At 39.5% G+C, this 24,537-nt stretch overlaps 1 protein-coding gene across 2 annotated transcripts in view; it reads right to left on the bottom strand.

Annotated features, from left to right (window-relative positions):
* Positions 1-1,506: 1,506 nt before the first annotated feature.
* Positions 1,507-24,537, bottom strand: part of vps50 (VPS50 EARP/GARPII complex subunit) — a 99,258-nt gene continuing 76,227 nt past the window's right edge. For both annotated transcript variants that reach the window (XM_063899544.1, XM_063899546.1), the window contains 6 exons: positions 14,157-14,305; positions 11,246-11,342; positions 10,490-10,648; positions 7,830-7,951; positions 3,978-4,166; positions 1,507-3,009 (listed from right to left, as the gene is read on the bottom strand). In XM_063899544.1, the coding sequence (XP_063755614.1) occupies positions 2,889-3,009; positions 3,978-4,166; positions 7,830-7,951; positions 10,490-10,648; positions 11,246-11,342; positions 14,157-14,305 (837 nt within the window). In that variant the 3' untranslated portion in view covers positions 1,507-2,888. The remainder of the gene's footprint in view (positions 3,010-3,977; positions 4,167-7,829; positions 7,952-10,489; positions 10,649-11,245; positions 11,343-14,156; positions 14,306-24,537) is intronic.

The following is a 24,537-nucleotide window of genomic DNA, read 5'->3' as shown; positions in this document are numbered from 1 at the left end:
TAAATGATTATAAAAGACTGCACCAGGCCGGGAGAATATGCAAAACAAGATTGATAGATGAGGAATCTGATCTTCATCTGGCCATCACTGATATGAATTCTGCAACATGTCTAACCAGCATACTGTATGTCATCAGGTTGCCACGTTTAGCTTTACTCTCTCCTCGTGTCACATCTCGTCTTGTCTGTTATCGTGCAAAGGAAACCTCACTAAAACGCTCCAGCCAGCAATTGTTTTCAGTTCCATGTGTATTAATAGACAATGAATCAAATTTTTCTGAATGCATATCAGCAGACAGTGAGGGGAAAGAGGCCATGTACAGCGGTATTGATATCTATGAGAATGGCTCATAACACGAGCAAAGTGCATCTGGTTTATTGTATGAAAGGGTAATTGGGGCTCGGCGTCACATGAGGGGGTCACGCCAGGCGAGCAACAAAATGTGCCGCGCAAGAACAGTGGGAGCAGAGCAGTCGGGCAGGTCGTCTGAGGACAGGATGGGGGGAGAGCTCTGCGAGAAAAAGGCAGCTCACGATTGATGAATAGTAAAGCACAGCCACGTGTACTGAAAAAAGTCAAACTGTCAACGAATTTAGGAACTATATTAGATGAATTTAATAGATTTGTTTGAGTCTTATTATGATTATATACTTAAAGTATTGCTCCGTGATACATCCCAGCCAATTAGGCAAGTTGAAGTTTAAATCCATCTGTTCAAAAAGTCGTCACTTCATAAGTTTATCCTGTTAGACCTTGTCTAATGTGTAATTGTCATAATTAGCAGATAGTTACAGTCAAAAACATACTTTGAGAGATCACAGTGACCTTCAACCACTAAATTCTGAACAGTTCTGGAGTCCAGGTGGATGTTTGTGCCAAACAAATTCCCTCCTGGCATTCCTGAGACATCATTTTATGAGAGTATAATGTGACTCACGGACAACCCAAAAACACGATGCCCTTGGCCACGCATTAGCAGGCATAAATTATTGGTACATGTTTAATTAATGTAACTCTGTTAGATGTAATGGTGATAATTCTGTTTATAAGAGGAAACAAACTCAATATATTCATGCATTAGGGCGACAGGTAATTATTTGCTTGTGTAATGGGGACATCTATATGTAAAGCAGTAGGCCGGATCACTGTCTGTTTGTATTCGACAGAACACGTGTGGCTGCAGAAAGGGTTCAGCAGTATAGTAAAAAAAACCAGTCCTTTAACAGCTCTTACAATCTGATCAGCAGGCTCCTCTAAACAGGAAGGCTGAGGGCTTGTGAGCACGCAGGAAGCCACATTAATTAACGTGACGGCGCCCCGCTCCTGGCTGAGCACAGCTTCATTAGGATGGACAGCCGCACCGCTGGAAGGAAAGACTAATATCCTGATGAATGGTGATACCGATAGAGTGCAGCACCGCAGAGATTCCAAAGGCTGGATCTGATTTATAGATTATGCATCTGACTCATGGGAATGTTGGGATGTTAGGAAGTGAGAACAACGGAGTCCATTGTTAGTGTGTTTATTACGACAGTTCCAACACCGATTACTGATTTTCACTATAGTGCACTTGATTTGACAATGTTTAAATATTTGCGTTAGCTTCAGTTGATAAGTTACAAGATACTGAGCGGTGATAAATGACAAGCACACGTCCAGTTATCATATAAAAACCCATACCAGACACAAAGCGGGAAATAAATACAATGTTCAAAACATTCACATTTACAGTTTTCTTCTTGAAATAGTTGCACACCAAATTCGAAGCCATATCTTTAGACAGCAAATCAATCTGCCCACTCAGCAGGTCTGGTCAAGTTAAACTAAAGGAGAGGACCAGAGCGGGGGAGCCTTACAGAAAAGCTCTCATAGTTGATACAGTTCATCTACTAACACATGAGAAATCACATCAGTAGTACCCGACTGATCAAACTTACACAGGAAGAAGGCCGGAGACTGAAATTCAAGATAATCTCTGAAACAAAGACTTTGAAAACTCTTCAGATTTGACAAATGGCAAACTAGAGCTAGTGCAGATTTACGCTATGTTAATGCTAACTACAGCAATTTATATTATTTTCAGAACCTTCATTATATTAGATTTATGTAATTCATTGACAAAAGAAGCAGAGCATCTATTCAGGCACAACAAATACCCTGAAAAACAAAAGTACAGGACATTAAGGAGGGAATAACTTATATAATGAATGATTAAAGTGGAAAATAACCCAGGTCTTTTGAACATCCATCAACCAAGTGACAAAGTAAAAAGTGAAAGTGCCTTACACTTCATGGATCTGTCATTAGGACCAAATGACTACGACATTTTTGCGACAAACCAATTAAATCAGCTCTTATCTCAAGGTTAGAGTTGAATCGAGCACATTATGGTAAACAGATGGAATGCCATGAACAGCCAAATGGTCACATCACACTGATAGATCTTGTATTTGCGGTAATGTATCTGTTCCTTATGGTCGTTACAGAGGTTAAAATGGTTGTTGTTGCAGACAATTTGCAGGAAAACTTCCAAAGCAGCATGTTTGTTAAATGAAGACGTGATGGGGGCATGCATCTACTGTAAGCATGGAGTAACTGCATGCTTGAGTGTGTTAGTATTAATGTACATCAGAATTTCATGAGTGACATCAAGTTTTACTTTTTACCACAATAGCAGATATTAGCATGTGGCTAACATTTGAGCGTTACATCTCTGCCTACAGTAGCTCTACGTCTGTGTGTGCTGTGCAGAGCGAACACAACAACATGTACGCTATAAAGTGAAAATGAAGACATTCTGCACTGCGCTCCACTGTGGGAGTTCCTCTGTTGGGAGGGTCCGTCTCCGTTGCTGGATGATAGGTTCAGGGTCTGCTACGTTCATCATCCTATCTCTTGGGTCTGTCAATGTCATCGATGGCGGCCAGCAGTTTCTGACGAGCCTTCTTGTTTATGTGAGAGCCCAGACAAACGTTTACCAAGTTGGCCAGCTGCTTCATGGAGTACTCCTGAGGAAGAAAAAACACACAGAGAGTGAGTCAGCAGAAACCGGCACGCTGCCTCTCAGCATGAGGCTTTCAGAGGAACACTCTGGTGTTGACATTTTTCTGGGAACATAAAACCACTACTCAAATGTAACTTTATTTAGTGTTGCATAGAAACTACACTGAAAAACGAGACTTTTATTAAATGTATCATGTCAACAGATTCCACATAACTGTATGAGGTTAGTTGTAGGGATGCCCTCGACTAAATCAGAATCTGAATCAGAATCAGAATCCCTTTATTTTTTTCATTTCAATTCAGGCGATTAGTCAACGAATGGTCACACGTATATATTTATATTATTTAGTTCCTTTCCCCCAAAATGGTTTCAATTTCAAAGGCTGATAAAGAACGTTATTATAACAGCATGGTACAGTGTGCTAAATATCTAATACATCTGTAACTATTAACCATTTGAAATATAAATTAAAATCTTACAAGTAGAAACGCATATCCGGTAAGGATTCAAAATGTGTGTCGGAACAAGCAGCTAACACACGGAGCATCTACTTCTAGTTTCTATGGTTCACATCTGAATAGAACAATCAAATAAATACTGCACAGGAAACGGAAACACCTACAAAATATGCGAAAAGGCGAAGAATCTCTGCACATAAGGCCCTCATCATGAAATGAAAGCTTGAATTGATCCTTTTCTGAAGTCAGAAATATTATATTTTATAGGTCTTTATATGTTGATATAAGGCTGGGCTACTGCCTGACTCCCTGCTGCTGTTTTCCTCTGATTATGAGAGAAGAAAACACGTTGTCGGGATAATTAAGCTCCGACTAATGTTCAAACGACTAATTGGGGGCAGCAAAAACTCAGGTAGGTTCCACTTAATATTATTGCTTTCAGCTAACCTTATGCAGTAACACATTTAATGATAGTCAACATTTCAGTTCTTTCCGTGTAACGCATCTCACCGTCCCGGTGATTCTTGATAAACTGCTCCATGTCGTTCTCCGTCAGGTAGTAGGCCTTGATGTAGGTCTCAACGAATTCTTTATCAGGAATGGGTCGCAGGTCGGTCAGCTTCTCCAGCTTCATGAGGAACTGCTGGAAGTCGAGCTGCATCAGGGCCCGGCCCTCATTGCTGCATTTCTTCACATTAGCGTAGCTGCAGCGGAGGACGAAACAGCAGAAGGGAAAATTGGAACGTTAGCATCGAAATATTCAGGTGGAGGTGGGCGATGACTGGAAAGCCTGTCCTTTCTTTTAATTTTGGTTCAAGAATGTCCTCACAGGTGCTGCTCATATGTGTCTGACCGAGGGGAAATCTTTCACATTTTCCATCCCTGAATAAACGTATTCCTTACTAGCGAGCCAAATCTGTCAGCAAACCTTTCTCTCGCCGCATATTAAAGGAGAACACCATGTTTTTACATTCTTTTATTTTAGCTCCCTGGTGTGAATTTGTTAAGCATTCAAAAATTGTCTGGAAGATGGGTTTCAGCTCGTCTTTCGCCAATTTCTATAAACATTAGAACCCAAATGAAAAATCTGTCAAAACTCCAGCAGCGAAGTTAACACAGAAATGGGAAGTCATTAAAGAAGAGACTAAGAATCCATTAGAGCTTTAAAATCAAGTGCAACAACGTTTTAGGAATGAAATTGAAAAAAAGGAGAGATGCGGGAAGATACTTGTGCCGTTTGTATTAATTATAATGAACCCTGCATGACACACATTTCATTTTAGATCGAGATGTAACATAGGCAACGCAATCAACATCATCATTTTGTGCTTTTTATTCTGTCATGCTTCTGTTTCACTACCCTCGCCTGTGCTGGATTAAATCTGGGATGTTCGGCCTGCTTTGTTTTCTTTTCTGAATGTTTGGACAAGAGTGTCTGTGTATTTTTATGGAAGAATCCAGATTAAATGAAGTAGGTTAAAAATAATTACATGGCTCTTTATATAACAGAGGTGTTGTGAGCCAGTTGTCAAATCTATTTAAAGACTGCAGTGTGTTTGTGTTAAAAGAACATACGGTCCTTATGTGTGAGTCTTATATTAAATATGAAGTCAGCTTGCTCCACATAGCTGTCTTTGTAATATCAGGAAGAGTGTGTGTGGGCTGGTCATACACATGTATTTCAGGGTGTGTGTGTGTGTGTGTGTGTGTGTGTATTTGTGTTGATATTTCAGGTGTCTGGCAGCTGAGACTGTTGTCCACTGGCGGGTCAGTGACTGTGACATCTACAGAACATTAGCACACCACACACACAGCTCTCTGTGTCTCACATTTCATCTTTTCTCTCTTCTCTTTCCATCTTCTGCCTCACACCCTCTCTCCCTCTCATCCCCTGTCATCCTCTCTCTTTCTTTTGCCTCAGGCCTGCCAGCGTCTGGTGCAGAGTGCTTGAGCTTTGCCTCAGAATGCTAACAGAGCCATCTCTGGGAATCTGAGGGGAGTCGAGCGCTGGACAGAGAAATTAAACAACGGGCTAAGCGAGGCGGGGAAGAAACAAACAAATATGACCACCAGCACGCCTCGGTGTGCCAGAGGGGTGGATAATATGTGTGTGTGGAGGGAGTGTATTTGGAGAAACAGGCAGACGGCAGGAGTTTGCAAAAGCTGCTTTAATTTGCCAAGCATCGCATTCGTAATGGGCCATTTGTTCGCTGGAAAGGGTTCAAAAGTTCTCTTACGCAATGGGAAGAAAAGTACTCAGCAAATGTGTTGGGATGTAAACAAGTTCCCTTTTCTCAGTGGGTGAGGGTAAGCCTTTTACTGAGGCTTTATATCAATTTTGTCCTTCTTTAGACACTTTGCAGGCACTAAACCACTTAACAGACCATTTTCTCTGCCTGCTATTACAAACCCACATACTCTTTCACTGCAACCTCAACAAACTAGCAGCTCAGACCGACTCCGGCCTCCACAGCAGCCAATTTCTTGTTCCCAATAAAAATGTGTGTAACCTCATGATAATTGTCAGCTGTTAGCGACCGGCTCCGTAAACATCGAGCGTCTCTGCTATGCATCCAGTCCGAGGGAGTGTAAATCACACCTTCAATTTGAAAACCTACTTCGCACTTTCACACACTCTCAGAGTGAGGCGATGACGGCGATGCAGGTGCTGAGGAAAAACAGTCTGAGGCTCCGTCACCGGTCACAACCCATACGTCTCGCTTAAAAAGGGAGAAGGTGGTGAAATGCATTATAAGGGATTTGTCAAGAACGTTTTACAGTTTTTGAGAGTGGCCTGTTTAATGCAGCGATGGAGAGATGTGACTAGCGCACGGGGTTGCCAGCACGAGGAGAGAAAGATCTGCTGTTTTTTTTTCCTGTGTGGGATTATTTCAAAGAAACCTGACAACGCCGTTTCTAAGTTTCTTCTGTGCTGTAGGTTATTTCCCCTTGGTCTTCATGGTACTTTGGAAACATTTTTCTCTTTTAATTTATGAGTCGCAGATGTTGAAACTGAGGGATAAACAAAGAAAGTCTTTAGGAGGAGAGAGAAATTCCACTTCTCCTCGATCATTATCTTGAAAACCTAGAGAGTGGGATGCAATGAGTCACAACTGCTGTTGGGAAGTGTACAGCTTAGGGACTCTGTTTACGACTGTAACCCGAGAGACATTTTCAAGCACGAAAAGGTTGTCATAACAAAACGAGACAATAAGACTTAAAATTCCCCATGGACGTAAGAAAGAAGAATCTGCATTGTTCGGTTCTGCCCGTAATTTTAGCTCGGTAACATCACAGTTCTGAATAATTCATGATCCAAAAATGTGGATTGTGTTTGGTGCATTTTCTTCGTCCCTGCATTTGGGTATCCAGCCCTGAATGGCTTCTTGAATAGCTGCTGAGATTTCCTAAGTAAATATTAAATGAATAAAACACCTGAATGAGGCTTTTACTAAACCAATAAACTTTGAATATTTTTATTTAATTCAATGGTTTAAAGATGCTGATTTTGTATTTTTATGACTAATATACTTGTCAATAAATGCATTAATACAGGAAAAAAATGCTATATAACTGCAGAAATGAGCACAAAGTAACAAAACTATTAAAAAATTTGCAGGAATTTGAAAAAGTGCATTCAAAGCATGTGGGATTTTTACAGTTTGACCTTTGGAGATTTTTCTCCTGATTTCTGTGTAGGTAGGTGACCGCACTACCGCTAACTCTTGGATATTCACATATAAATATATAGATAAAGAGATGGATGCAACTAATAATACAAATACTTCGTTTTTATATAGTGCTTTACTGGGCCCCAAAAACGCGTGCATGACGTGCAAGTGTTGGCAGTTCGAATGCGACTCGGGGGGGGGGGGGAGTTCAAGAAGGATAAGGACCCAAAACCCAGCAAGGACAAACTGCACGCTTGACTTGACTCTTACTCTGGAAGTGCTCTTAGGGGGAATCAATTGAAATCAACAAAGCATACAGAGAAAAGAAGTCCATAACGCTCACGTGAAGTTAATAGAACTGCTATCTCCTCTGACAGGTTGTAGGGACTATCCAATAAGAGAAACTGTGAGTCTATTGTCCTTTCACCTGATATTGATGCACAAACAGTCAGTAGCTTTTTCAAACTCAATTAAATATATTTGGTCTAAATAAATGGCCACGTACACTGCCTCCCGCTGATTTACAGTTTGACACATAAAGACAATATTAGGCCCAATAAAACCTGTTGTTCTACAGAGATTTCAACAATAATTCAAAGCGATGAAATAACACGCTTTGGCCGCTACTTCAGCAGAATGACGCCAGACCGCACACCTCCCCTTGAAGCTGTAGAGGTGTTTTATGACTTTTCTTACCCCTCTACGAGAGTCCTGTTGGCCAGACGGATGCAGTGCTCCCACAGGACGTTGGACACAGGCAGCGGGATGCGCACGTGTCTGGAAACATCCTCCAGACGCTTGTTGAACTGCTCGAACTCCTGGGAAGGTAGAGGAGAGCGATGAACCTCTTAGTGGCATAGAAAGTAGCTAAAATAAATGACGATCAAGAGGTTTTATCTTCTTTATAATGAAATGTCCATAATACCTCAACGTAAAACACTTTATTAGCCTGTGGAAGGTTTAAAAATAAACACACCTATGTTTATTACAATGTATTGACTGTATAGAGGAAACAAGCCAGTATGGGACTCTAACTTTAACGGGAAGACGTAAACATAATAAAAGTCTTCACGCCCGACACACATGCATTCCCTGACTCACTTTCAGCTACTTTGTGTTCCTGGATAACTTCCAACACAGCTTACCCAAACCATACTTGGAAAGAATATTATAAAACGACCTCATGCTGTGAATTTCACAACACAGTTATTTACGGTGTGCAAAAATAAACTACAATAGGGGTTTGTGCGAATCCATTTTTATAAATCAAGTATGTTTATATATTACACACTACAAAGATTCTAAATCAGGGTACAAGAACCTTGATCAAAGACAAATACGTTTTCCCAGGCCTATAGTGTGTCTGAGTTACTGTGCCACAACTCTACTTTAGCCGGGCTGATTTAATGATTCTGCAGTCTGGACTAATGAACAAAACATCCTGAAGCAAACGGAGACAGGAAGTATGAAACCACTGCGCCACAAATCATGCGTTAAAACAAATCTTTTGAACCCTGCTTAGTACTCTTCATAGGTTTGGAGCGGTCTGATTTGATGCGGCCAGGCTCTTACAGTCCACAACAGTCTGACTTTGGACTGTTTAATTCATATTTTTTACACACACTTGATATTCAATTGAGATTTGTACAATAGTTACATCTCCTCTTGTAAAAGAACATATGATTTTCAAGCCCAAGTACAAACAAAGGACACCAGTCGTGAGGGAGTTGTTACAACTGGCCTCCACATGTAAGCTCTTTCATGTTTTGCTCAAAAAAGAGGAAACATCTCAGCGGAAGGTGCTGGCTGCAGGATACAAACATGCGCTACACAGTTTTGGTCACAAGTGGCCCAAAGCTACATCTTTTGATGCTTCTGTTTTGTAGCTGTAAACAATTTGTGTACTCCGTGCACTCTAACTGTTCAATTATGGATGATATTATACAATTATGATATTACGTTGTTGTTTAAAGGGATCAAACTGCACAACATCAGAAGTGGTCATAAATAAGTTGGATGAGTCTCAGGAGAAATATGTGGTTTTCATAGTGTGGCTTTTCAAATATATTTCTGTCAACTTTAATTCAAACTGCGTCATAAAAAAAAGAAGAAATTAAGCAGAATTTGAAGGCGTACACAATCACTGTTAATTTTGCAGCCAAGAGTGAAACATGATTCATTCACAAATAGTCTCACAATAGTTTCTGACTTAAGCAGCTTGTCAATGAAGTCATTCTGAGGCTGCTGCATTTCCTCACCACTTTATATGCAAATCAATGCCATTGTTGAACGCCAGTGATCAACCTGAACTCATGAATAAAATATTCTCCCGTGTGCAGTACAAGAAAATGTAGCGCTCTCTTTTCAAGCAATGCACAAAACACAATCCATAAGCATTATGAGTGTCTGACAAGTTGGCAGAGGGGGTAATTAGCTCCTGATGAGGAAAAGGCCTGTTGAAACATGCATAATGTCAGTCCATCAGCTGGACCACTTTGTCACGGCTGGGCGTTTAACCCAGGCAAGTGACACAGAGGTTTAGCTCATAAACTTAATTAGTTGGACTTAACTGCAGAGCTGCTGAAGTCAGACAAAGATCTAGGAACCATTTAAGCATTTATGAGGCAAGTTTTTCTACAGACTCTTAACCGTGGCTGGATGCATGTTTATTTATTACATTTTTCAATAAGATCAGTGTTTTAAATGTTGATTTAATCAGCAGTTTTCTAAAACAGGTTGATGCATAAACAGGGATTAGTCTTGGTTAAGTGCTGCTCTGTTCAGGCTTTGACTCCGCAGCGAGCCCTTCAGACCTTTCTGCTTCTAAATGGCAGAGGTTTAAAAAAGTAGAGCGGTGTGTCCTTCCATCCCATGCAAAATGTATAGGGGGTAAGTGGCCAGCGTGCATAAAGACACGAAAAACTTCCACTTCCAAAAATACGTGCGGGACTGGCGAGCTCAGACGCATTTAACAAAAGCTGGAACTTCAGGAGAGATCTGCATTCAACTCTCAACAGCTCACCCACCCGGTCCTAAATTATTCATCCCGTCCCAAATAATTAATATTAAAGGTCCCTGAATGAAGTCATAAAGGGACTCACAGGAACTTAGATCATCTTGACTTTAAGTGGAATCAAGACTAATCCTTAATGTTATGACACAGATGTTAAAAGGATAAATACATATGGAATTTCTCATGTACAAAAAAAACACTAAGAGGAAAATATCCGTTAGATAAAAGCTAATCTGTTGCAAGTTTTACTTTTTGTGGATATTTTACTTTAATGATTCCAATACCATCATTTTAATTTACAGCCTACATTATTTGTGTCTACAATTACCCTTTGCTAGCTTACCTTCAACAGGACGTCCACATATACATTATGCTGGGACATTATCTCCCTAATGTCCCATTTAACTCCGGCCATCAAGAGCAACATTTGCTCGTAGTCGATGGCCTTAGCCGCAACAATCCAGTAAATTGGTTTCCGAAGTTCACTGGCTGTAGACACGGTCTGAGAAAAGAAAAATGTGCGTCACACAATATGCTTTTTGTGCGTTATGGAAGCAGAAAACGTTTTGTGAGGCGCACATAAATTCGAGGTCACCTTGCACGTCATCTATTGCACAATATTTCCAAGAGTAAAACATCATGGGACATGACATTCATTCGATGTTTGGGGTAAATAGACCTGTCTGTGCACCTGAACATTTCAAATGTCAAGTGGAGAAAAAAAGGTAAAGACTAAGAAAGGATTGTCGTTGTGAGCGACGGACAATTTTCTCCTTTGTTGTTGGGCAACAGCACTGAATGCAGGTTTGCAGTTACACGCTCATTTAGCTCTACTGAGAAATAGGCCTTTAGAGAAAACCAAGCTGGCAAAGTGATCATCAATTATATTAATTTAGAGACTAATGGGTTAGGCCAAAGGCTAAAACACGGCTATAAGTTACACAGTAATTATTAATAGTGAGTATTACATTATGCTTTGATCCTAACAACAAACAATAAGGAGAGGTTTAGTTCCGCCTGTGTTAAGTATAGCTGACAGTGACAACCTGGTTTACAGTGACTGTATCACACACACTCTAGGGAGCAGGTGTAAACAAACCTGGGAATAAAACTGTTGCAGGAAGGGCTTCTTGGCTGCCGGCATCATCGTGTCCAGGTGGAACTGAAGGGATTCAAACTGTTCAGCCAGAAACACACTGAGGAGAAAAATCAGAACCAATCGTTTCATTTTTCATTAAGTTTCGTCTAGCTTTGATTTCTAATCTTACATCGCAAGTTAAAGTTTCATTAATGAAAATCTCACTAGGCACCACCTTTCTTTTTTAATGATTCGATTTAAATGATCTTTACATTGATTCTAAGTGAAGTAGCAGAACATGAAATACAGGGTAATGCAAAATCAATGTGCACAGACCTGATACCACTTTTCCACCACTGTGACAAAATAAAGACCTTTGTGCTCGCACTGATCCTTGAAGTTTCACCTCATTAAATAGAAGTCAGATGGAGCTGTTTGAGGTCAGGATGGACACGGTAAGTGTAAAGAGCATGACTGCTACACTAAAGCGCGGCTCACAGTGATTCCTTTAGACTTCCAGGTCAACAACAACAACACAACTTATGGGACAGTGCAATTTCAAAGAAGAACACAACTCAACAAGATGTGAGTTTGCTCGCACTCAACGAACGCTCTGAGCTACAGGATTTGTAAAAAAGGAAACACTTTGTCTGGATTTTCAGTGTGAAGCAGGGGGGATTTTTTTATTGATTTATTATTCTTTTCTTTTAATGACTAAAATCATTTTAAGAACTGCTCTCATCAAGTAGGAAATGCTCCAAATGAATATGATCCGTGCAATTAAAAACAACACCATTTCTTTAATGCATTGGTAATTCTTACACCAGCGTCTCTTTTTTAACGTCCATTTTCAAGGAATATTGTCAAGTCTACAATCACACTTTTTAAGAACTCACAGCACTGATGCTGCACAACATTAAATATGTGTAACCACAACATAATTATTTATGTTAAAAGCAATAATTAACATGAATGAGTGCTGTCTTGTTACTGCTAAATCTGAAAGCACTCTAATAAAGACTGCCAGCTCTGCATTAATGAGCACAAAGGATGTGTGTTTGTTTTCAATATGCAGCGTAAATTATATTAAGTTTACCTGGAACAACTTCATTCGGAAAGGAAAAAGCCCGCACTGCATTTCACACTTTCATACAACGGGTAAAATAAGTCAACATTTTTCTCAGTGAATATATTTCTAAAGGTGCTATTGACATGAAATGTTCACCGGATGTAACAACACATGCAAAGAAACCAAACCATAGATGACCAAAATGAAGTCATGTGTAATAAAATGGAATGACAGATAAAAAGTAGAGGGGTTAACTTACTCTTATCTTTAGTTTATGCTGTCTATCTTGGTTTGATCCTGGGTTTAACATGGCCTATGCTTAAGATGCCGATGATGCTAACAATACACACTAAGCTTCCTTCTCCAACAACCCTTTTTTCAGATACTTTTCATGCTTTTCTTCCCAGAATAAGTCTGACATTTTTCTCCCCTGGGGATCATTTCATTTACAAACATTACCCGAGAAATATTTTCACCTCTGCACTTGAGCTCTTTTACTTTCATTATTCTTCCGAGGCTTTATGCTGCCCCGAGATACATGAAAAACTTGTGTGAGGGAGTGTAAGCCTATTCAGCAGTTTTTGCAGCGGTGTCATCTGGGCCCCTTGGTTAACAGAATTTCATTATAAAACACTTGTACACTGCAGACTTCTCAAGGTCCAAGAGTTGTCGCACTGATTATGGTTTAATCTAATTATGTACGAGGGGGCACTTTTGTGTAGTGTGTGTGGATGTAGACAAGGATTAAGATGGAGAATAACAACATAGGCGGGCAAGAGGGCATACATTTGTAATAATTGAGCCGCTGATTGCAAGAGTCTAACACAAATAGTCAATTACAGGGGAGAGCTAAGGACTCTTAAAAGGGGCAAAGTAATTCCTCCCTCTGTTTCAGAAAAATAGGAATTCTTCTCATCTTAATAAGCTGTATGAAGGGGAACATTTCATCACAAGGCTGTGTTACACTGCCCAATGAAATGATGAGCACTTTGAAGAGGGGCAGCGAGCAAATACCAAGCTATTTAACTTGATAATAGAAAAGCTTTTTTTGGTCATTGTGCTTTTTGTTTACTTAAAAAGAAATGATATGGAAATGTGACAATGATGATAATGGTAATGTTAATAATTATGATTATGGCCCCGGCCGTGACGCAACTGGCTGGGGCACCTGCACCGCACGGCGGCGACCCGGGTTCGATTCCCGACCCATGGTCCTTTCCGGATCCCACCCCGACTCTCTCTCCCACTTTTCTGTCACTCTCTACTGTTCTATCTGATTAAAGGCAAAAAGCCCCCAAAAAATAACTTTAAAAAAAATGATAATAATTATTATGGCTACTATCGTAATTATCGCAGTTTGTATAAAAATAGGGCGAGAATTAGACCGTCTTGTTATCTGAATATGAACTTGTAGGAATTCACTTTTTACCTTAGTTTTCTTTTCACCCTGGAAACTGGGTGTCTGTATATGTGTACATATGTCTATGTGTGCGTACGTATGTGTGTTTATATATAGAATTTTGTTTATTTGAGTGTAACTGATGTATCTTTTTATCCACTAACGGGAGGGCTTCTTTCCGTATAAGCGTTGCTTTCTGCCCTCCCGCTTCTACTCATTTTGTTTGTTTGTCGGACTCATAAATTGTCTGTATTAATATTGTAATAGTAGAATAAATAAAAACAAATAAAAAAAAGCTTTGATGAATATATGTAACTGCCATCACACTGCCTCGACACTGCTGTCTTAAATGTTCTCCCTCCTAACAGAGGAATACAGACCCATAATGATGTGTGCTGTCTCAATGTGTAACAACATTGCATGCTTTCTAATTTCTAAAGGTTTGTCCTAACTGGAGTACTTACAGAGACTCGGTGGCCACCACTCTCTGTGCGAGCCCATAAAGAGTCCCACTGTTGGTGAGGACCACCATTTGGCTGAGATGGGGGCTCGGCACCTTTTCCTTTCTGTCCTCCGCTGCTCCATGGACTCCCGCAGTCTCCCCCACTGCCTCCTGGGAAACACACAGGTGAGAGGCAAAACAATGTATATTTATAGTATCCCTGACATTTCAGTTTCCATAGATGTAAGACATAACACTGGAATAAGGAATGAAAGGGATCATATATGTAGTTTGCATGGAGCTCTTGGTCTTAGGTAAACAGTACATTACACAGTCAAATGTAGTTATTATTATTAGGTTCCTAAAACTTGTTCTACCTCAAATTCAAGGACTTTTCAAGGACTTTCCAGGAATAATTCCACTTGGAATTTAATAGAAATGCTTATTCATAACACTGGTAATTGTTTTATTAAGCTCACAAACTTTCACCGGCTGAGGAAAAAGAGTGAGCATTGATTAAAAATCATATAAGTCCTTTAAATGATTTGTAACCCTCAGTGTAAATGTGTTACGGTTTCTGAAGAGACCCTCTAACAGTTAACCTGACATAACAGATGTTTCCCATGCAAATATGAAGACTGGTAGGTAAGCACAATCTGAAATTCAATCAACCTTGTGGAGCTCGGTTACATCCAAAGCACACGCTCTCTAAAATTCTGCTGACCAAACACTGCTCAACAGAAAGCATTTATCTTCCTTTTGATATATTCCACTACACCTATCCATCCAGCTAACCCCTTTATCCCTCCATTGTAAAAACAATAGGAATAGAGATATTCCATCTTCAACCCCCTGTCATCAATCACAGTAATCTGTTTCTGCATACACAGCTACCGAGATTCCACAGGAGGGCAGATCTTATTATTTTCTATAAAGATATGATGAATCACATTGGCATGTAGGGTCTTGCAGCTTGCAGATGCAAAGCCCCCTGTAACAGCTTCCGGGGAATCAATAGCGATCACAAAGGTAAGGAATGAACGGGAGCGATTAATGCTGTAGCATATCAAACACTTGTTCCTTTGCTACCTGGGTCTAATATTGTGTACTTACGCCCCTTTTCCAGAAAGCCTTCGGGCAGATTTTATTACAGCAACTTCACAAGCACAAAAAAAGCTATTTATATATAATGAAGTCTGTAAATCAAAATATAATGTACAAATAAATGATTGCATAATCTAAAAGAACTCATAAATGGAATTAAAATGGTGTGATAAAAGAGATCTATATCCCACTAGTTTATCACGGCTGAAAATTAGGAAGAAAGCAGTGTTTCTATCTTTGCTGAAAACAAAGCAGTGTTGTAAAAGCGATCTGCACAGATTTAAGAAGATGACGTCTAATGCATTCTATTCCCTTAAATAAGAGATATAATCGGCCCAGCATACAGGACAAAAATGCAGAGTATGCAGCTCTCCAAAGAGAATTTATGGTCGTCCTGGACCGAGACCTACGCTGTGAAAACTGCAACCTTTCCATAACCTCTGAGTTATCTCCCGGCATTCAATCAAAAGCTTCAGTGCTGCAAAAAGTATTATCCGTCTGAAATAAAATGTTATCACATCCAGAAGATTAACACTTCAATTTATATTACTTTTACATTTATAGCTAAGGGTATCTAATGGCTTCCCCGTGGAGGTTGCAATATATCACTCCTAAGAGCAACTCTGCGCAAATATAATACATTACTTTTTAAAGATCAGAAACGTGAATACAATAATGAATGAAACGCGGCAGTTGAAATCAAATATGACAAGCCTTGAATACCAAGCAAACAATGAAAATGGAACTCATAACGTTACAGAATTGAAAGGGATATTCTTACATTTTTGTTCAATTTGGTATTTTTATTTGCTGCTCGTGTTTTGGAGTATGCATGAAGCATGCGTTTGAACTGGTTGACTTATGCTGTTAAAAACACAATTATGTATGCCACGTTTCCCCCATAATCCAAAACATCAACAGCACAAGTACTGTGTGACTGAACACATCTGAAGTTAAACGTCAGCAAGTTCCCAGATCGGTTAACAGTTCAAGCAGGACAGCCCTAAACACATGACAGCACATAAACATGACTAACAGTGCAGAGGTTATGAAGTTAATCCAGAAAAGCCATTAGTACACACTTACTGCTCAAATGATTTAAAATTTGGGCTGTGATAAAAAGTGGTTGAGCAGCAACTGCTGGCCATTTGTATCAATGACGTCCCGGATTAACAGAAACACAAACATGCGATATTGTAAACAAGTGCAGATGTTAACAATATCGCTCCCACAAGGAATCAGAGACTGCAGTGACTCCCCCACCTTCAAGACACTGACCAAAACCTCAGCTTTTCAGACAAGCTGTTAATGTGTGATACATGTTGTGTCCTTGAGCAAAATGTGTTTTATTTGCTTGATTTTAACTTGACTTTTGATCTAATTTTTTACGTCTGTAAAGCTTCTTTGAGCACCTGACAAAGCACTTGATCAGTGGCGGATATTGATAGGGGCAACATGGGCGGTTGCCCAGGGCGGCATTTTTACTGGGGGCGGCACAAGCGCAATGAAAAATCGCCAATCTTTTTTTTATCGCCAATTTGCACGTAATTTCATATCGTGTTTTGTGGTTCAAAGGGGCCACGGCCGCCCTTATGACAGCAGGCAGCTGGGATGGAGGTCTCTCACTCAGAGAAGGGCGGGGATGATCTCAAGTCGCCTCACTATGGGGGAGAGGGGGGCGGCGGGTAAACTATCTTTATCAAATAAACACTTTCAATGTTTATGAAGTAGTACTGCAATTAATCAAATTAATCTCACGCCTCAACATGCTACCAAATTCTTTCAACCAGTAGAAATAGTTTCACAGATCATTTTTTTCCTGACCTGGGTTCTATGAAACAATAGAGAATTATTTAACCACCGACTACGGCAAATTGGTATAGTCTTGACCTGTAGTTGACAGCGTTGGGGGAGGGGTACGCTATGCATTGACTCTCGGATTGAAAATGAATACCTGGTGATGGAGAAAAAAAGGCACAAGGCATCAGGTGCTCAGTTTAGAAAGAAAAGCAAAGAGAAGAACATAAAGGCTGAAAAGATCAAAGGTATGTATGCACCTGTAACATCTCATGTATTGAGTTGGGTTATATGAAGCATGCCATTAAATTATGCCGGTAACCTTAACTAAAAAGGCGGCGATGAAAGGTGCACCACCTAGGGTACCATATCAGATAGAACGGCCACTGCACTTGATAAATAAAATGTATAATGCTGTTCTTCAATTTGTTGTGCTTCAATAGTAAGGAGCTCAACAGTCAGCATATGAGAAGAGAAATGCTACACTGCGAAAACTTGCATTAGCACTTGTTCTGCTAATCTCTTTCTGATAACACTCTTTTGAATTCATAATGCTTTCTTTTTTTTAGATCTACTTCTGCTGGGGTCACCGACAAGATGCACTCCAAAAAAGGGAGCAACAACTTTGTTTGAGAAGGACTTCTTTGAACATCGCTGCTTTATGTGTATTTTTGAACACAGGTTACACTTTATGTAACACACACATCTTAAGGTTTAGGAAACAGGCTAACATGACAATATTTCTCATTTATTTTAGCTTTGTTTCAATGAATGATGTCATTAGGTTGCATTATGAAAGCCACGCATGTTGTTGTTTATTCACCTTTAAATCAATCAAACCAAACTTGGTTGCGTTGGTCCGACATTGCGGCACAAAGTCTGGTTTGGTCTATTTTTAATTTCTCCACAGCAGGCCTGACCTTTTATTGACTGCTCCCCTGCCGCACAATAACTTAATGCAAAAAAAAAGGAAAGAAGGCTTCTGAAAGACTGTCAGGAGAAAATGTCTGGTTTGTTTCTTGCGTAATAACTCTGCGGGGATTCTTCAGGTCAGAGTGACGGCTGGACTGAATACAGAAGGAGAAAAAGCAAACAACATCCATGACATTTGGGATTTTACTTATACAATTCAGAGGTCAAATAGTTTATATTTTTCCCTATTTTGGGTGATACGGGGTACAAAGAGTTCAGACTTCATGTTTATTAGTAATTTAGATGTTCAGTCTACTATTATCTTGCTCAAATTGGAAAATATGATTTGATGTTATAGTATTAAAATACATTTTTGTTATTGTTGGTTCTCCTTAAAATCTTCATATTTCTGTGTCTGTGAGGGAGTGCGGCCGTCTGTCAAGTTTGTTGGTTCGATCCAAGCCTGTGCAGTCAACAAGTTGATGTATCCTTGGGAAAGATATTTCACCCTGAGTTGCTCCCGATGGCATGGCCAACGGTGTGTGAATGTTCCCTGGAGCAAGTGGTACTGCTCTGCATGAATGAGGGGTAGATGGGTGAATTACTTGTAGTATGTAAAACGCTTTGAGGGGTCGAAAAGAACTGATAAAGCGCTATATATGTAAGTACAGTCCATTTACCATTTACTTGCATGTAAATTGGATGATTCTGCATGTATCAATCTGCATAATAGCTTATTTCTTCCTATAAAATAATTCCTACAAATGACAGATTAACTTCACTGCTTTATTGTCTTCTTAAACCGTTGGCCTTTGTAACTCAGTTATTTATGTGGTTGTTGGCAGATATGCAGCAGAATGCAGCTGCTGAAATCCTCACATTTATCAGAAAACTGGTAAAAAGAGAAATGAATGTTCCAAACTTCTAAAAATAGCTTTTACACAAAAATATATATCAAGTCTCCAGTCAAAACAGACCTACGGTAATCAACTGCAGTGTAACTTGTTTTTTATCTTATATCATCAAAGACTCAACTGCGCAAAACAAATTATGACTTCACTTTCATGAAGACACTCGATCAAAATGACAAATGACTTCAGCGAGATAAAAGTAAACCAACCCCATGCTCCTGCCGCTCTGCCAAGTTCAGCAAAAGAATGCCATATTGGACAAATGTAACATCAGTGAAAGATTTCTCAAACTTACACAAGGGCCTGAAAAATTGGGATGCAGCATACCTTTCCATATAGCATGACTTTCAGTGAAGAGGTCAAACTTCATTTGATTTACACCCCGCAGCTGCTGAAGATATTAGGAGAAGTTTTACTTCAACAGAAGTTTCTCTGCTGTCCCTCCGAGATAAAATCAAAAATAGCTTTTTTCATTGAGGAGGTATAGCGTTACACAACCAAAACAGACGGAGGAAAAGTCAGTGGTGATTTTAAAAAATGCTTTTGAACTATTTGTGTCATGTTAATGGCGTACACAAGTTACAAGTATCTCTATTCAAAAACAGGATCTATGTGAGCATATTGTGTAGTGTAGTTCCTGAGCAGAAAACAGAAATACTAGAGCTAAAACTAAGTTATTTTTAATTGACAGAAACATAATGAGAAACTATATTGATCACAGCGAACTGAATGTCTCTGCATTTTGTATACCTTGGATTTTTTTCTCATTGCTCCGACAAAGGTTAGTATATAAACACAAATGCTGAAAAAGAAAGTTATAAAAAAGCTGATTAATTCATAACAGAACAAATTCATGCAATCCTAGGAAATGGGTATGGGTAATTGCCTTAAATGCCACTCATTTAATCTTTCGTATGCTACCTGCAATCACGCTAAAAACTCATTATATGTATCGGCAAGATGAAATTCCAGTCATTAGCATGTGACATTAAAGGCCTTACAGAGTCGATTCAATGTTCGTGTCTCCAGGCCAGAGCCAAAGGCTGGACACACACTCTTCCCGCAGCAGAAAATAGCACGTTACACAACCTTTCACAGGATATTTTACAAAAAGCAGCATCATTTTAAATAATTCACACCAATTATGTTTGTAGAAAGAAAATGGTGCATGTCATGCTTTCTTAAAAGGAAAAATATTCACTTCAGTGTTTGAATGATAAAAGCTTAATCTGTAAGAGAAATGGAAGCCACAATTCCAGAGATAACACAACTACCTTGAAACCTTCTAACCCCCCGTGAACAGGCCTTTATTTTGAAACTGCTCTGTTGACTAAGTTACAATGATGCAGGTAACAAGGACGTGTTTTAAGTATGTGGTAGGAGGAGCCTGTCAATCTATTCTGTCAAAGTGTGAATTTAGAAATTAAACAATCTATTCTGTAATCAAGGTGCGACTAGATAAAGGATGCATGTTTTTTTTCAAACCGGTTAACAGGCGCGCTGAACCCTCTTACTGTTGACGTGCGCCCTCATACCAAAATGAAGATTTTCCCCTTCACATTTTAAAGTGATAAGAGAAAACCATATTTCCGTGTGTCAAAAACGGTATAATTACTCCAAAAATATGAAAATTGTGTCAAACAGACGTTCAAACGGCATAGACTTTTTTACGGAGCTCTGACGTTGTGTTGTTGTTTACGTCTGAGGTGCCATCTTGTATACGGGCGCCATGTTCCCACGAGAATTGATATATCTTTGATCAGCGCCCTAATAAACCCCTGGGATGCATTTGCAGTTTCCTAGCATTTGATTCCATTTGAAGAAACTCATGTTTTGGATTTGGGGTTGGTTCTGAAAAGCTGGTTTCTTTTAAGACCAACAGCCACATAAGTGAGACTAAAAGCACATTTCCAGCCTTGCAGGTAATAAACAAGGTTGGCAACCTCCGAGGCGGATGCACTGAAGGGTACAATTTGTCCAACGCTGGTAGAGAAGAACAGAGAGCAGTCTGATAAAAGATCCTAAATCGAGTTACTGAACCACAAGAACCAGACAGGAGGCGAAACCTGATAAATGTAAGTGGTGCTTGAAAAATGTCCATAAGAGCATTATGCTTTAAAAAAGTGGTTGCATTTTATCAACAATTTGATCTAAAAAGAGACACATTCAATATGCGTTCTACAGGCTCCATTAAATTAACCTAATAGACAAGAACAGACTGACTTTCAATTTTAAGTTCCTTTAACAGTTTGGGAGTTATCAACACAGTTATGTAAATTATTTAATCAGGGCGGAGGAAGTAGGAGGTCCTTACTGATGACAGTAATTAACAGCCAATCTGCCCTGATTTTAATTGTTTGAAACAAAGTAATGACAAACTAAATTAAAAAGCTGACAGAGATCAACACAAATATTTTCAGAATACAAAAGCACCGACGATGAAGCCCGTTATCAATATTTCGCAGTGATATGTCCAGTCAGGGATGCCAGATGCAGTCACACAATGACAAATAACGACTTGTAAAGACACTGGTTGTGATGTTGTACATTTTATATATAGCACTCGTTTTAAGATTTCCTTTCCTAAATTGTAGAAGTGTTTAAGCGAGTGAAGCTACCCATGCTGGCTTTAAATATAGATAGCAACAGCCCAAGGTCGTTTTAAGAATAAACCTTTATTATGACTCTCCTTGTAGAAAATGAAGACGTGCATGGGATGTTAAACATCGTGCTTGCTATGCTAGCCGTTAGCCCTTTGCTAAAATGGTCAAGCAGCAACTAACGACCTTGAACTTCTTCTAAAATTACAAGTTAGTCTACATCAAAGCATTTTTCCATCCATATGAAGAGCTGACATCCTCTTTGAATACTTAATGTTCACGGATGACATTGAACATGAACCAAAATGTCTTCCGCCCATTGTGTTAGAGAGAAGGACATATCTGTGTAGGTGTCTCAATTCTCCGTATAATGGGAATTTTTCGGGCTAAAGGCAGAACTATTATTTCTTTTTGAGTTCACGTGTTTTATTATCTGTCTGCTGATGGTGCTCAGACAGAAGTGGCCCCTGAGTTAATGAACCATTTTAAGACCTTGGATAAAGACGAGTAAAAGAAGGGACTCAAATTTCCCAGTGACAGACTAATCATTTCAGTCTTTTGTCAGGTTTTATTTAAAAGAGCCCGTGCCTCTGGATATTGTTTAACAAAAGTAACGCCCTGAGCATACTCAAGTGATTCAAACCTTTGACTTGGACAATTATTATATACATCTTTAATGACTTGAGTCACACTTCAGTGTTCCAGGCTGAAGGAGGCACGTATAGAAAGTCGTAGAAACATTTATTTTTAGACTGAAATTGCGCCATATGAACTGACTAACAATCATAGTCTGATTTAAAATGCTCTACTAATGACCACATCACGCTTTCAGGGGATACAATGAGCTTGCTAGAGTCAAAGGAAATGGGTAAATTAATGGAAAATACATGAATCAAATCAATCCAGTATTGTCTTACTTTTCACTTTTTGGACTCATGCTGAAATACAGTATTTTTCTTATCATAAAACACTTGATACACACTCAATACTTGACAAAACGTTGGCCTACAACGTTATTAATACTGGCAAGAGACCATCAAACCTAACGTACTCCGGCTCTTCTGTGTGGTCTCTTTTTCATTTCGGACCAAAAACATCTTCCGTTCTGTCTGCATCTGCAGAAGCTACATTTAAGGTCAAAATATTCTCCTGCAGTTTTTGTTCCCGTGTCCTTTTTTTTCCACTCGTAGTGCACACTCTGCTTTCAGTCATGCTGTGTCCTTACCGCCAGGCACTGGTATCACTTTATAGTTGATCAATAATGAAAGGGAATGGTACAAAACAGAACAGCATGTGGAAGGAAAGGCGCCTTTCAGTGAGAGTTTATATAAAGAAATATTTCTAGTGTGCGAAAATAAACACGAACATGCCAAAAGACAAAACACAAATCCGCATATAAGCACTTAAATAGATATTTCACTGCAACTACATTGGTTTTAACCCAAACCATAATTAAATTATGAACATTTGATAGCGATAATACCCCAAAGCCTTCAGGACGGATTACTTTACTTAATTCCGTCAACTTTGCTGACATCCAGTAGTTGAGAAAGAACAGTTTGCTTAACAGTGCAAACTTTTGAGCTTTTGTACAGTGTGGACAAGCAAAAGGGAGAACCACTTTTTGTTTGTCGGCCGAAACACTTTCCCATGTGGACCAACAGAATTGTTTGGTGAAGACATCACGCATTAAAGCCAGGGAGCTTATCTAGTCTTGTGTAATGATTAGAAATTAATCCGTGGAATAACCAATAACAAGAAAACATATAAAACGAATGTCCAGGGAGAGATACAAAAAAAAAGATAAAAGCTTTGACGATTTAAAACGGCAGCTTGTTGTCTATCAATCCCTGCCGTATTTCATCCAACAGATCAAAGACCAGAGCCTGAGATATATAGGCTGAAAATGACTCTTAATGAGGAGACGGTTAAAACAAAGTGTGTGTGTGTGTGTGTGTGTGTGTGTGTGTGTGTGTGTGTGTGTATGTGTGTGTGTGTTGGGGGGTATATCTACGGTACAATCATTGTGTGGTAGGAATCATATAATGAGATTCTGCTACCCTTTATGATATTCATATGGGACATGTAATCTTCTTCCCATGATGCCTTAGGGAGAAAGTGGCACCAAAGCTTTGTATTGATCTGAGCGAAGAGCGCATTATTTAAGTCCACAGGGAAAACCCACAAAACCTCTGTCGCATATTTTAGATTGTATATAGGCCATACTTTCCAACTTAACCTCGCCATTTTCTGAAAACAAAACCACCCAAAAGCTTGGTTCCCATTCAACGCTGCTGCAAGTGCGCACTGGGGAAGCAGACTATAGCGATTGGCTCCCTCATCACACTTAAGTAGCCACAGTCTGCACAGCAGGCCGCCGGTTTATCTTGGCGGCCTGCTGTCTAAAGAGCTGACTTAGGCCCACCTCTGCTCTGCATCTATTTTCTCATTGAGTTTTCCATGCACATCCAAAGGGTGATTGGTTGTGGGCCGCTGAATTTATAGCAAAAGCCTGAGGGAGTGTTGAGGTGAATATGGGAGGCCCTATCAGTCAGCAGCAGAAGACACCTCAGAAGTCGGATGGATCCATCATTTAAACTGTGTGAAGTAAGAAGATAAACACCTGGGGGTTGACAAGAAATAGTCCTCAAACTAAACGACTGGTAAGAGAAAAAGATATGCAAATACAAGTAATACTTAAAAAGGTCCTGAACCTGCTTTTGAATCAGCTTTGATATGAACTAAAATAAGCCGTATTGAAGCCTCAGCATTAATCAGAATCGATAGACAGAAAATACATTTATCAATGTATTAATTAAGACTCTTTTTACAGCAGATTTCCAAATAATCCACCAGTACTATCTCCCCTAATGCCCACTTGTTTTCTTCTTAACGCTAAATGAAGTGCTTTTGAATTTACAACCAATAACCGAGATCTTGGAAAAGGTTTCAGACTCTATAGTGAAAATAAATCTGGATCAGGCACCATTCAAAATAATAACAAATGACCTGATCACCCTAAGAATTGTGAGCTTTATAAAAGAGCAGTTGCACAAAAATCTTACTAAAACAAATGTTA

Source organism: Eleginops maclovinus, chromosome 13 (genome assembly GCF_036324505.1).
Source record: "Eleginops maclovinus isolate JMC-PN-2008 ecotype Puerto Natales chromosome 13, JC_Emac_rtc_rv5, whole genome shotgun sequence".
Taxonomy (NCBI): Eukaryota; Metazoa; Chordata; class Actinopteri; order Perciformes; family Eleginopidae; genus Eleginops; species Eleginops maclovinus.
Note: the sequence above shows the minus strand (reverse complement) of the source record. Positions and strands in the feature narration are given on the sequence as shown.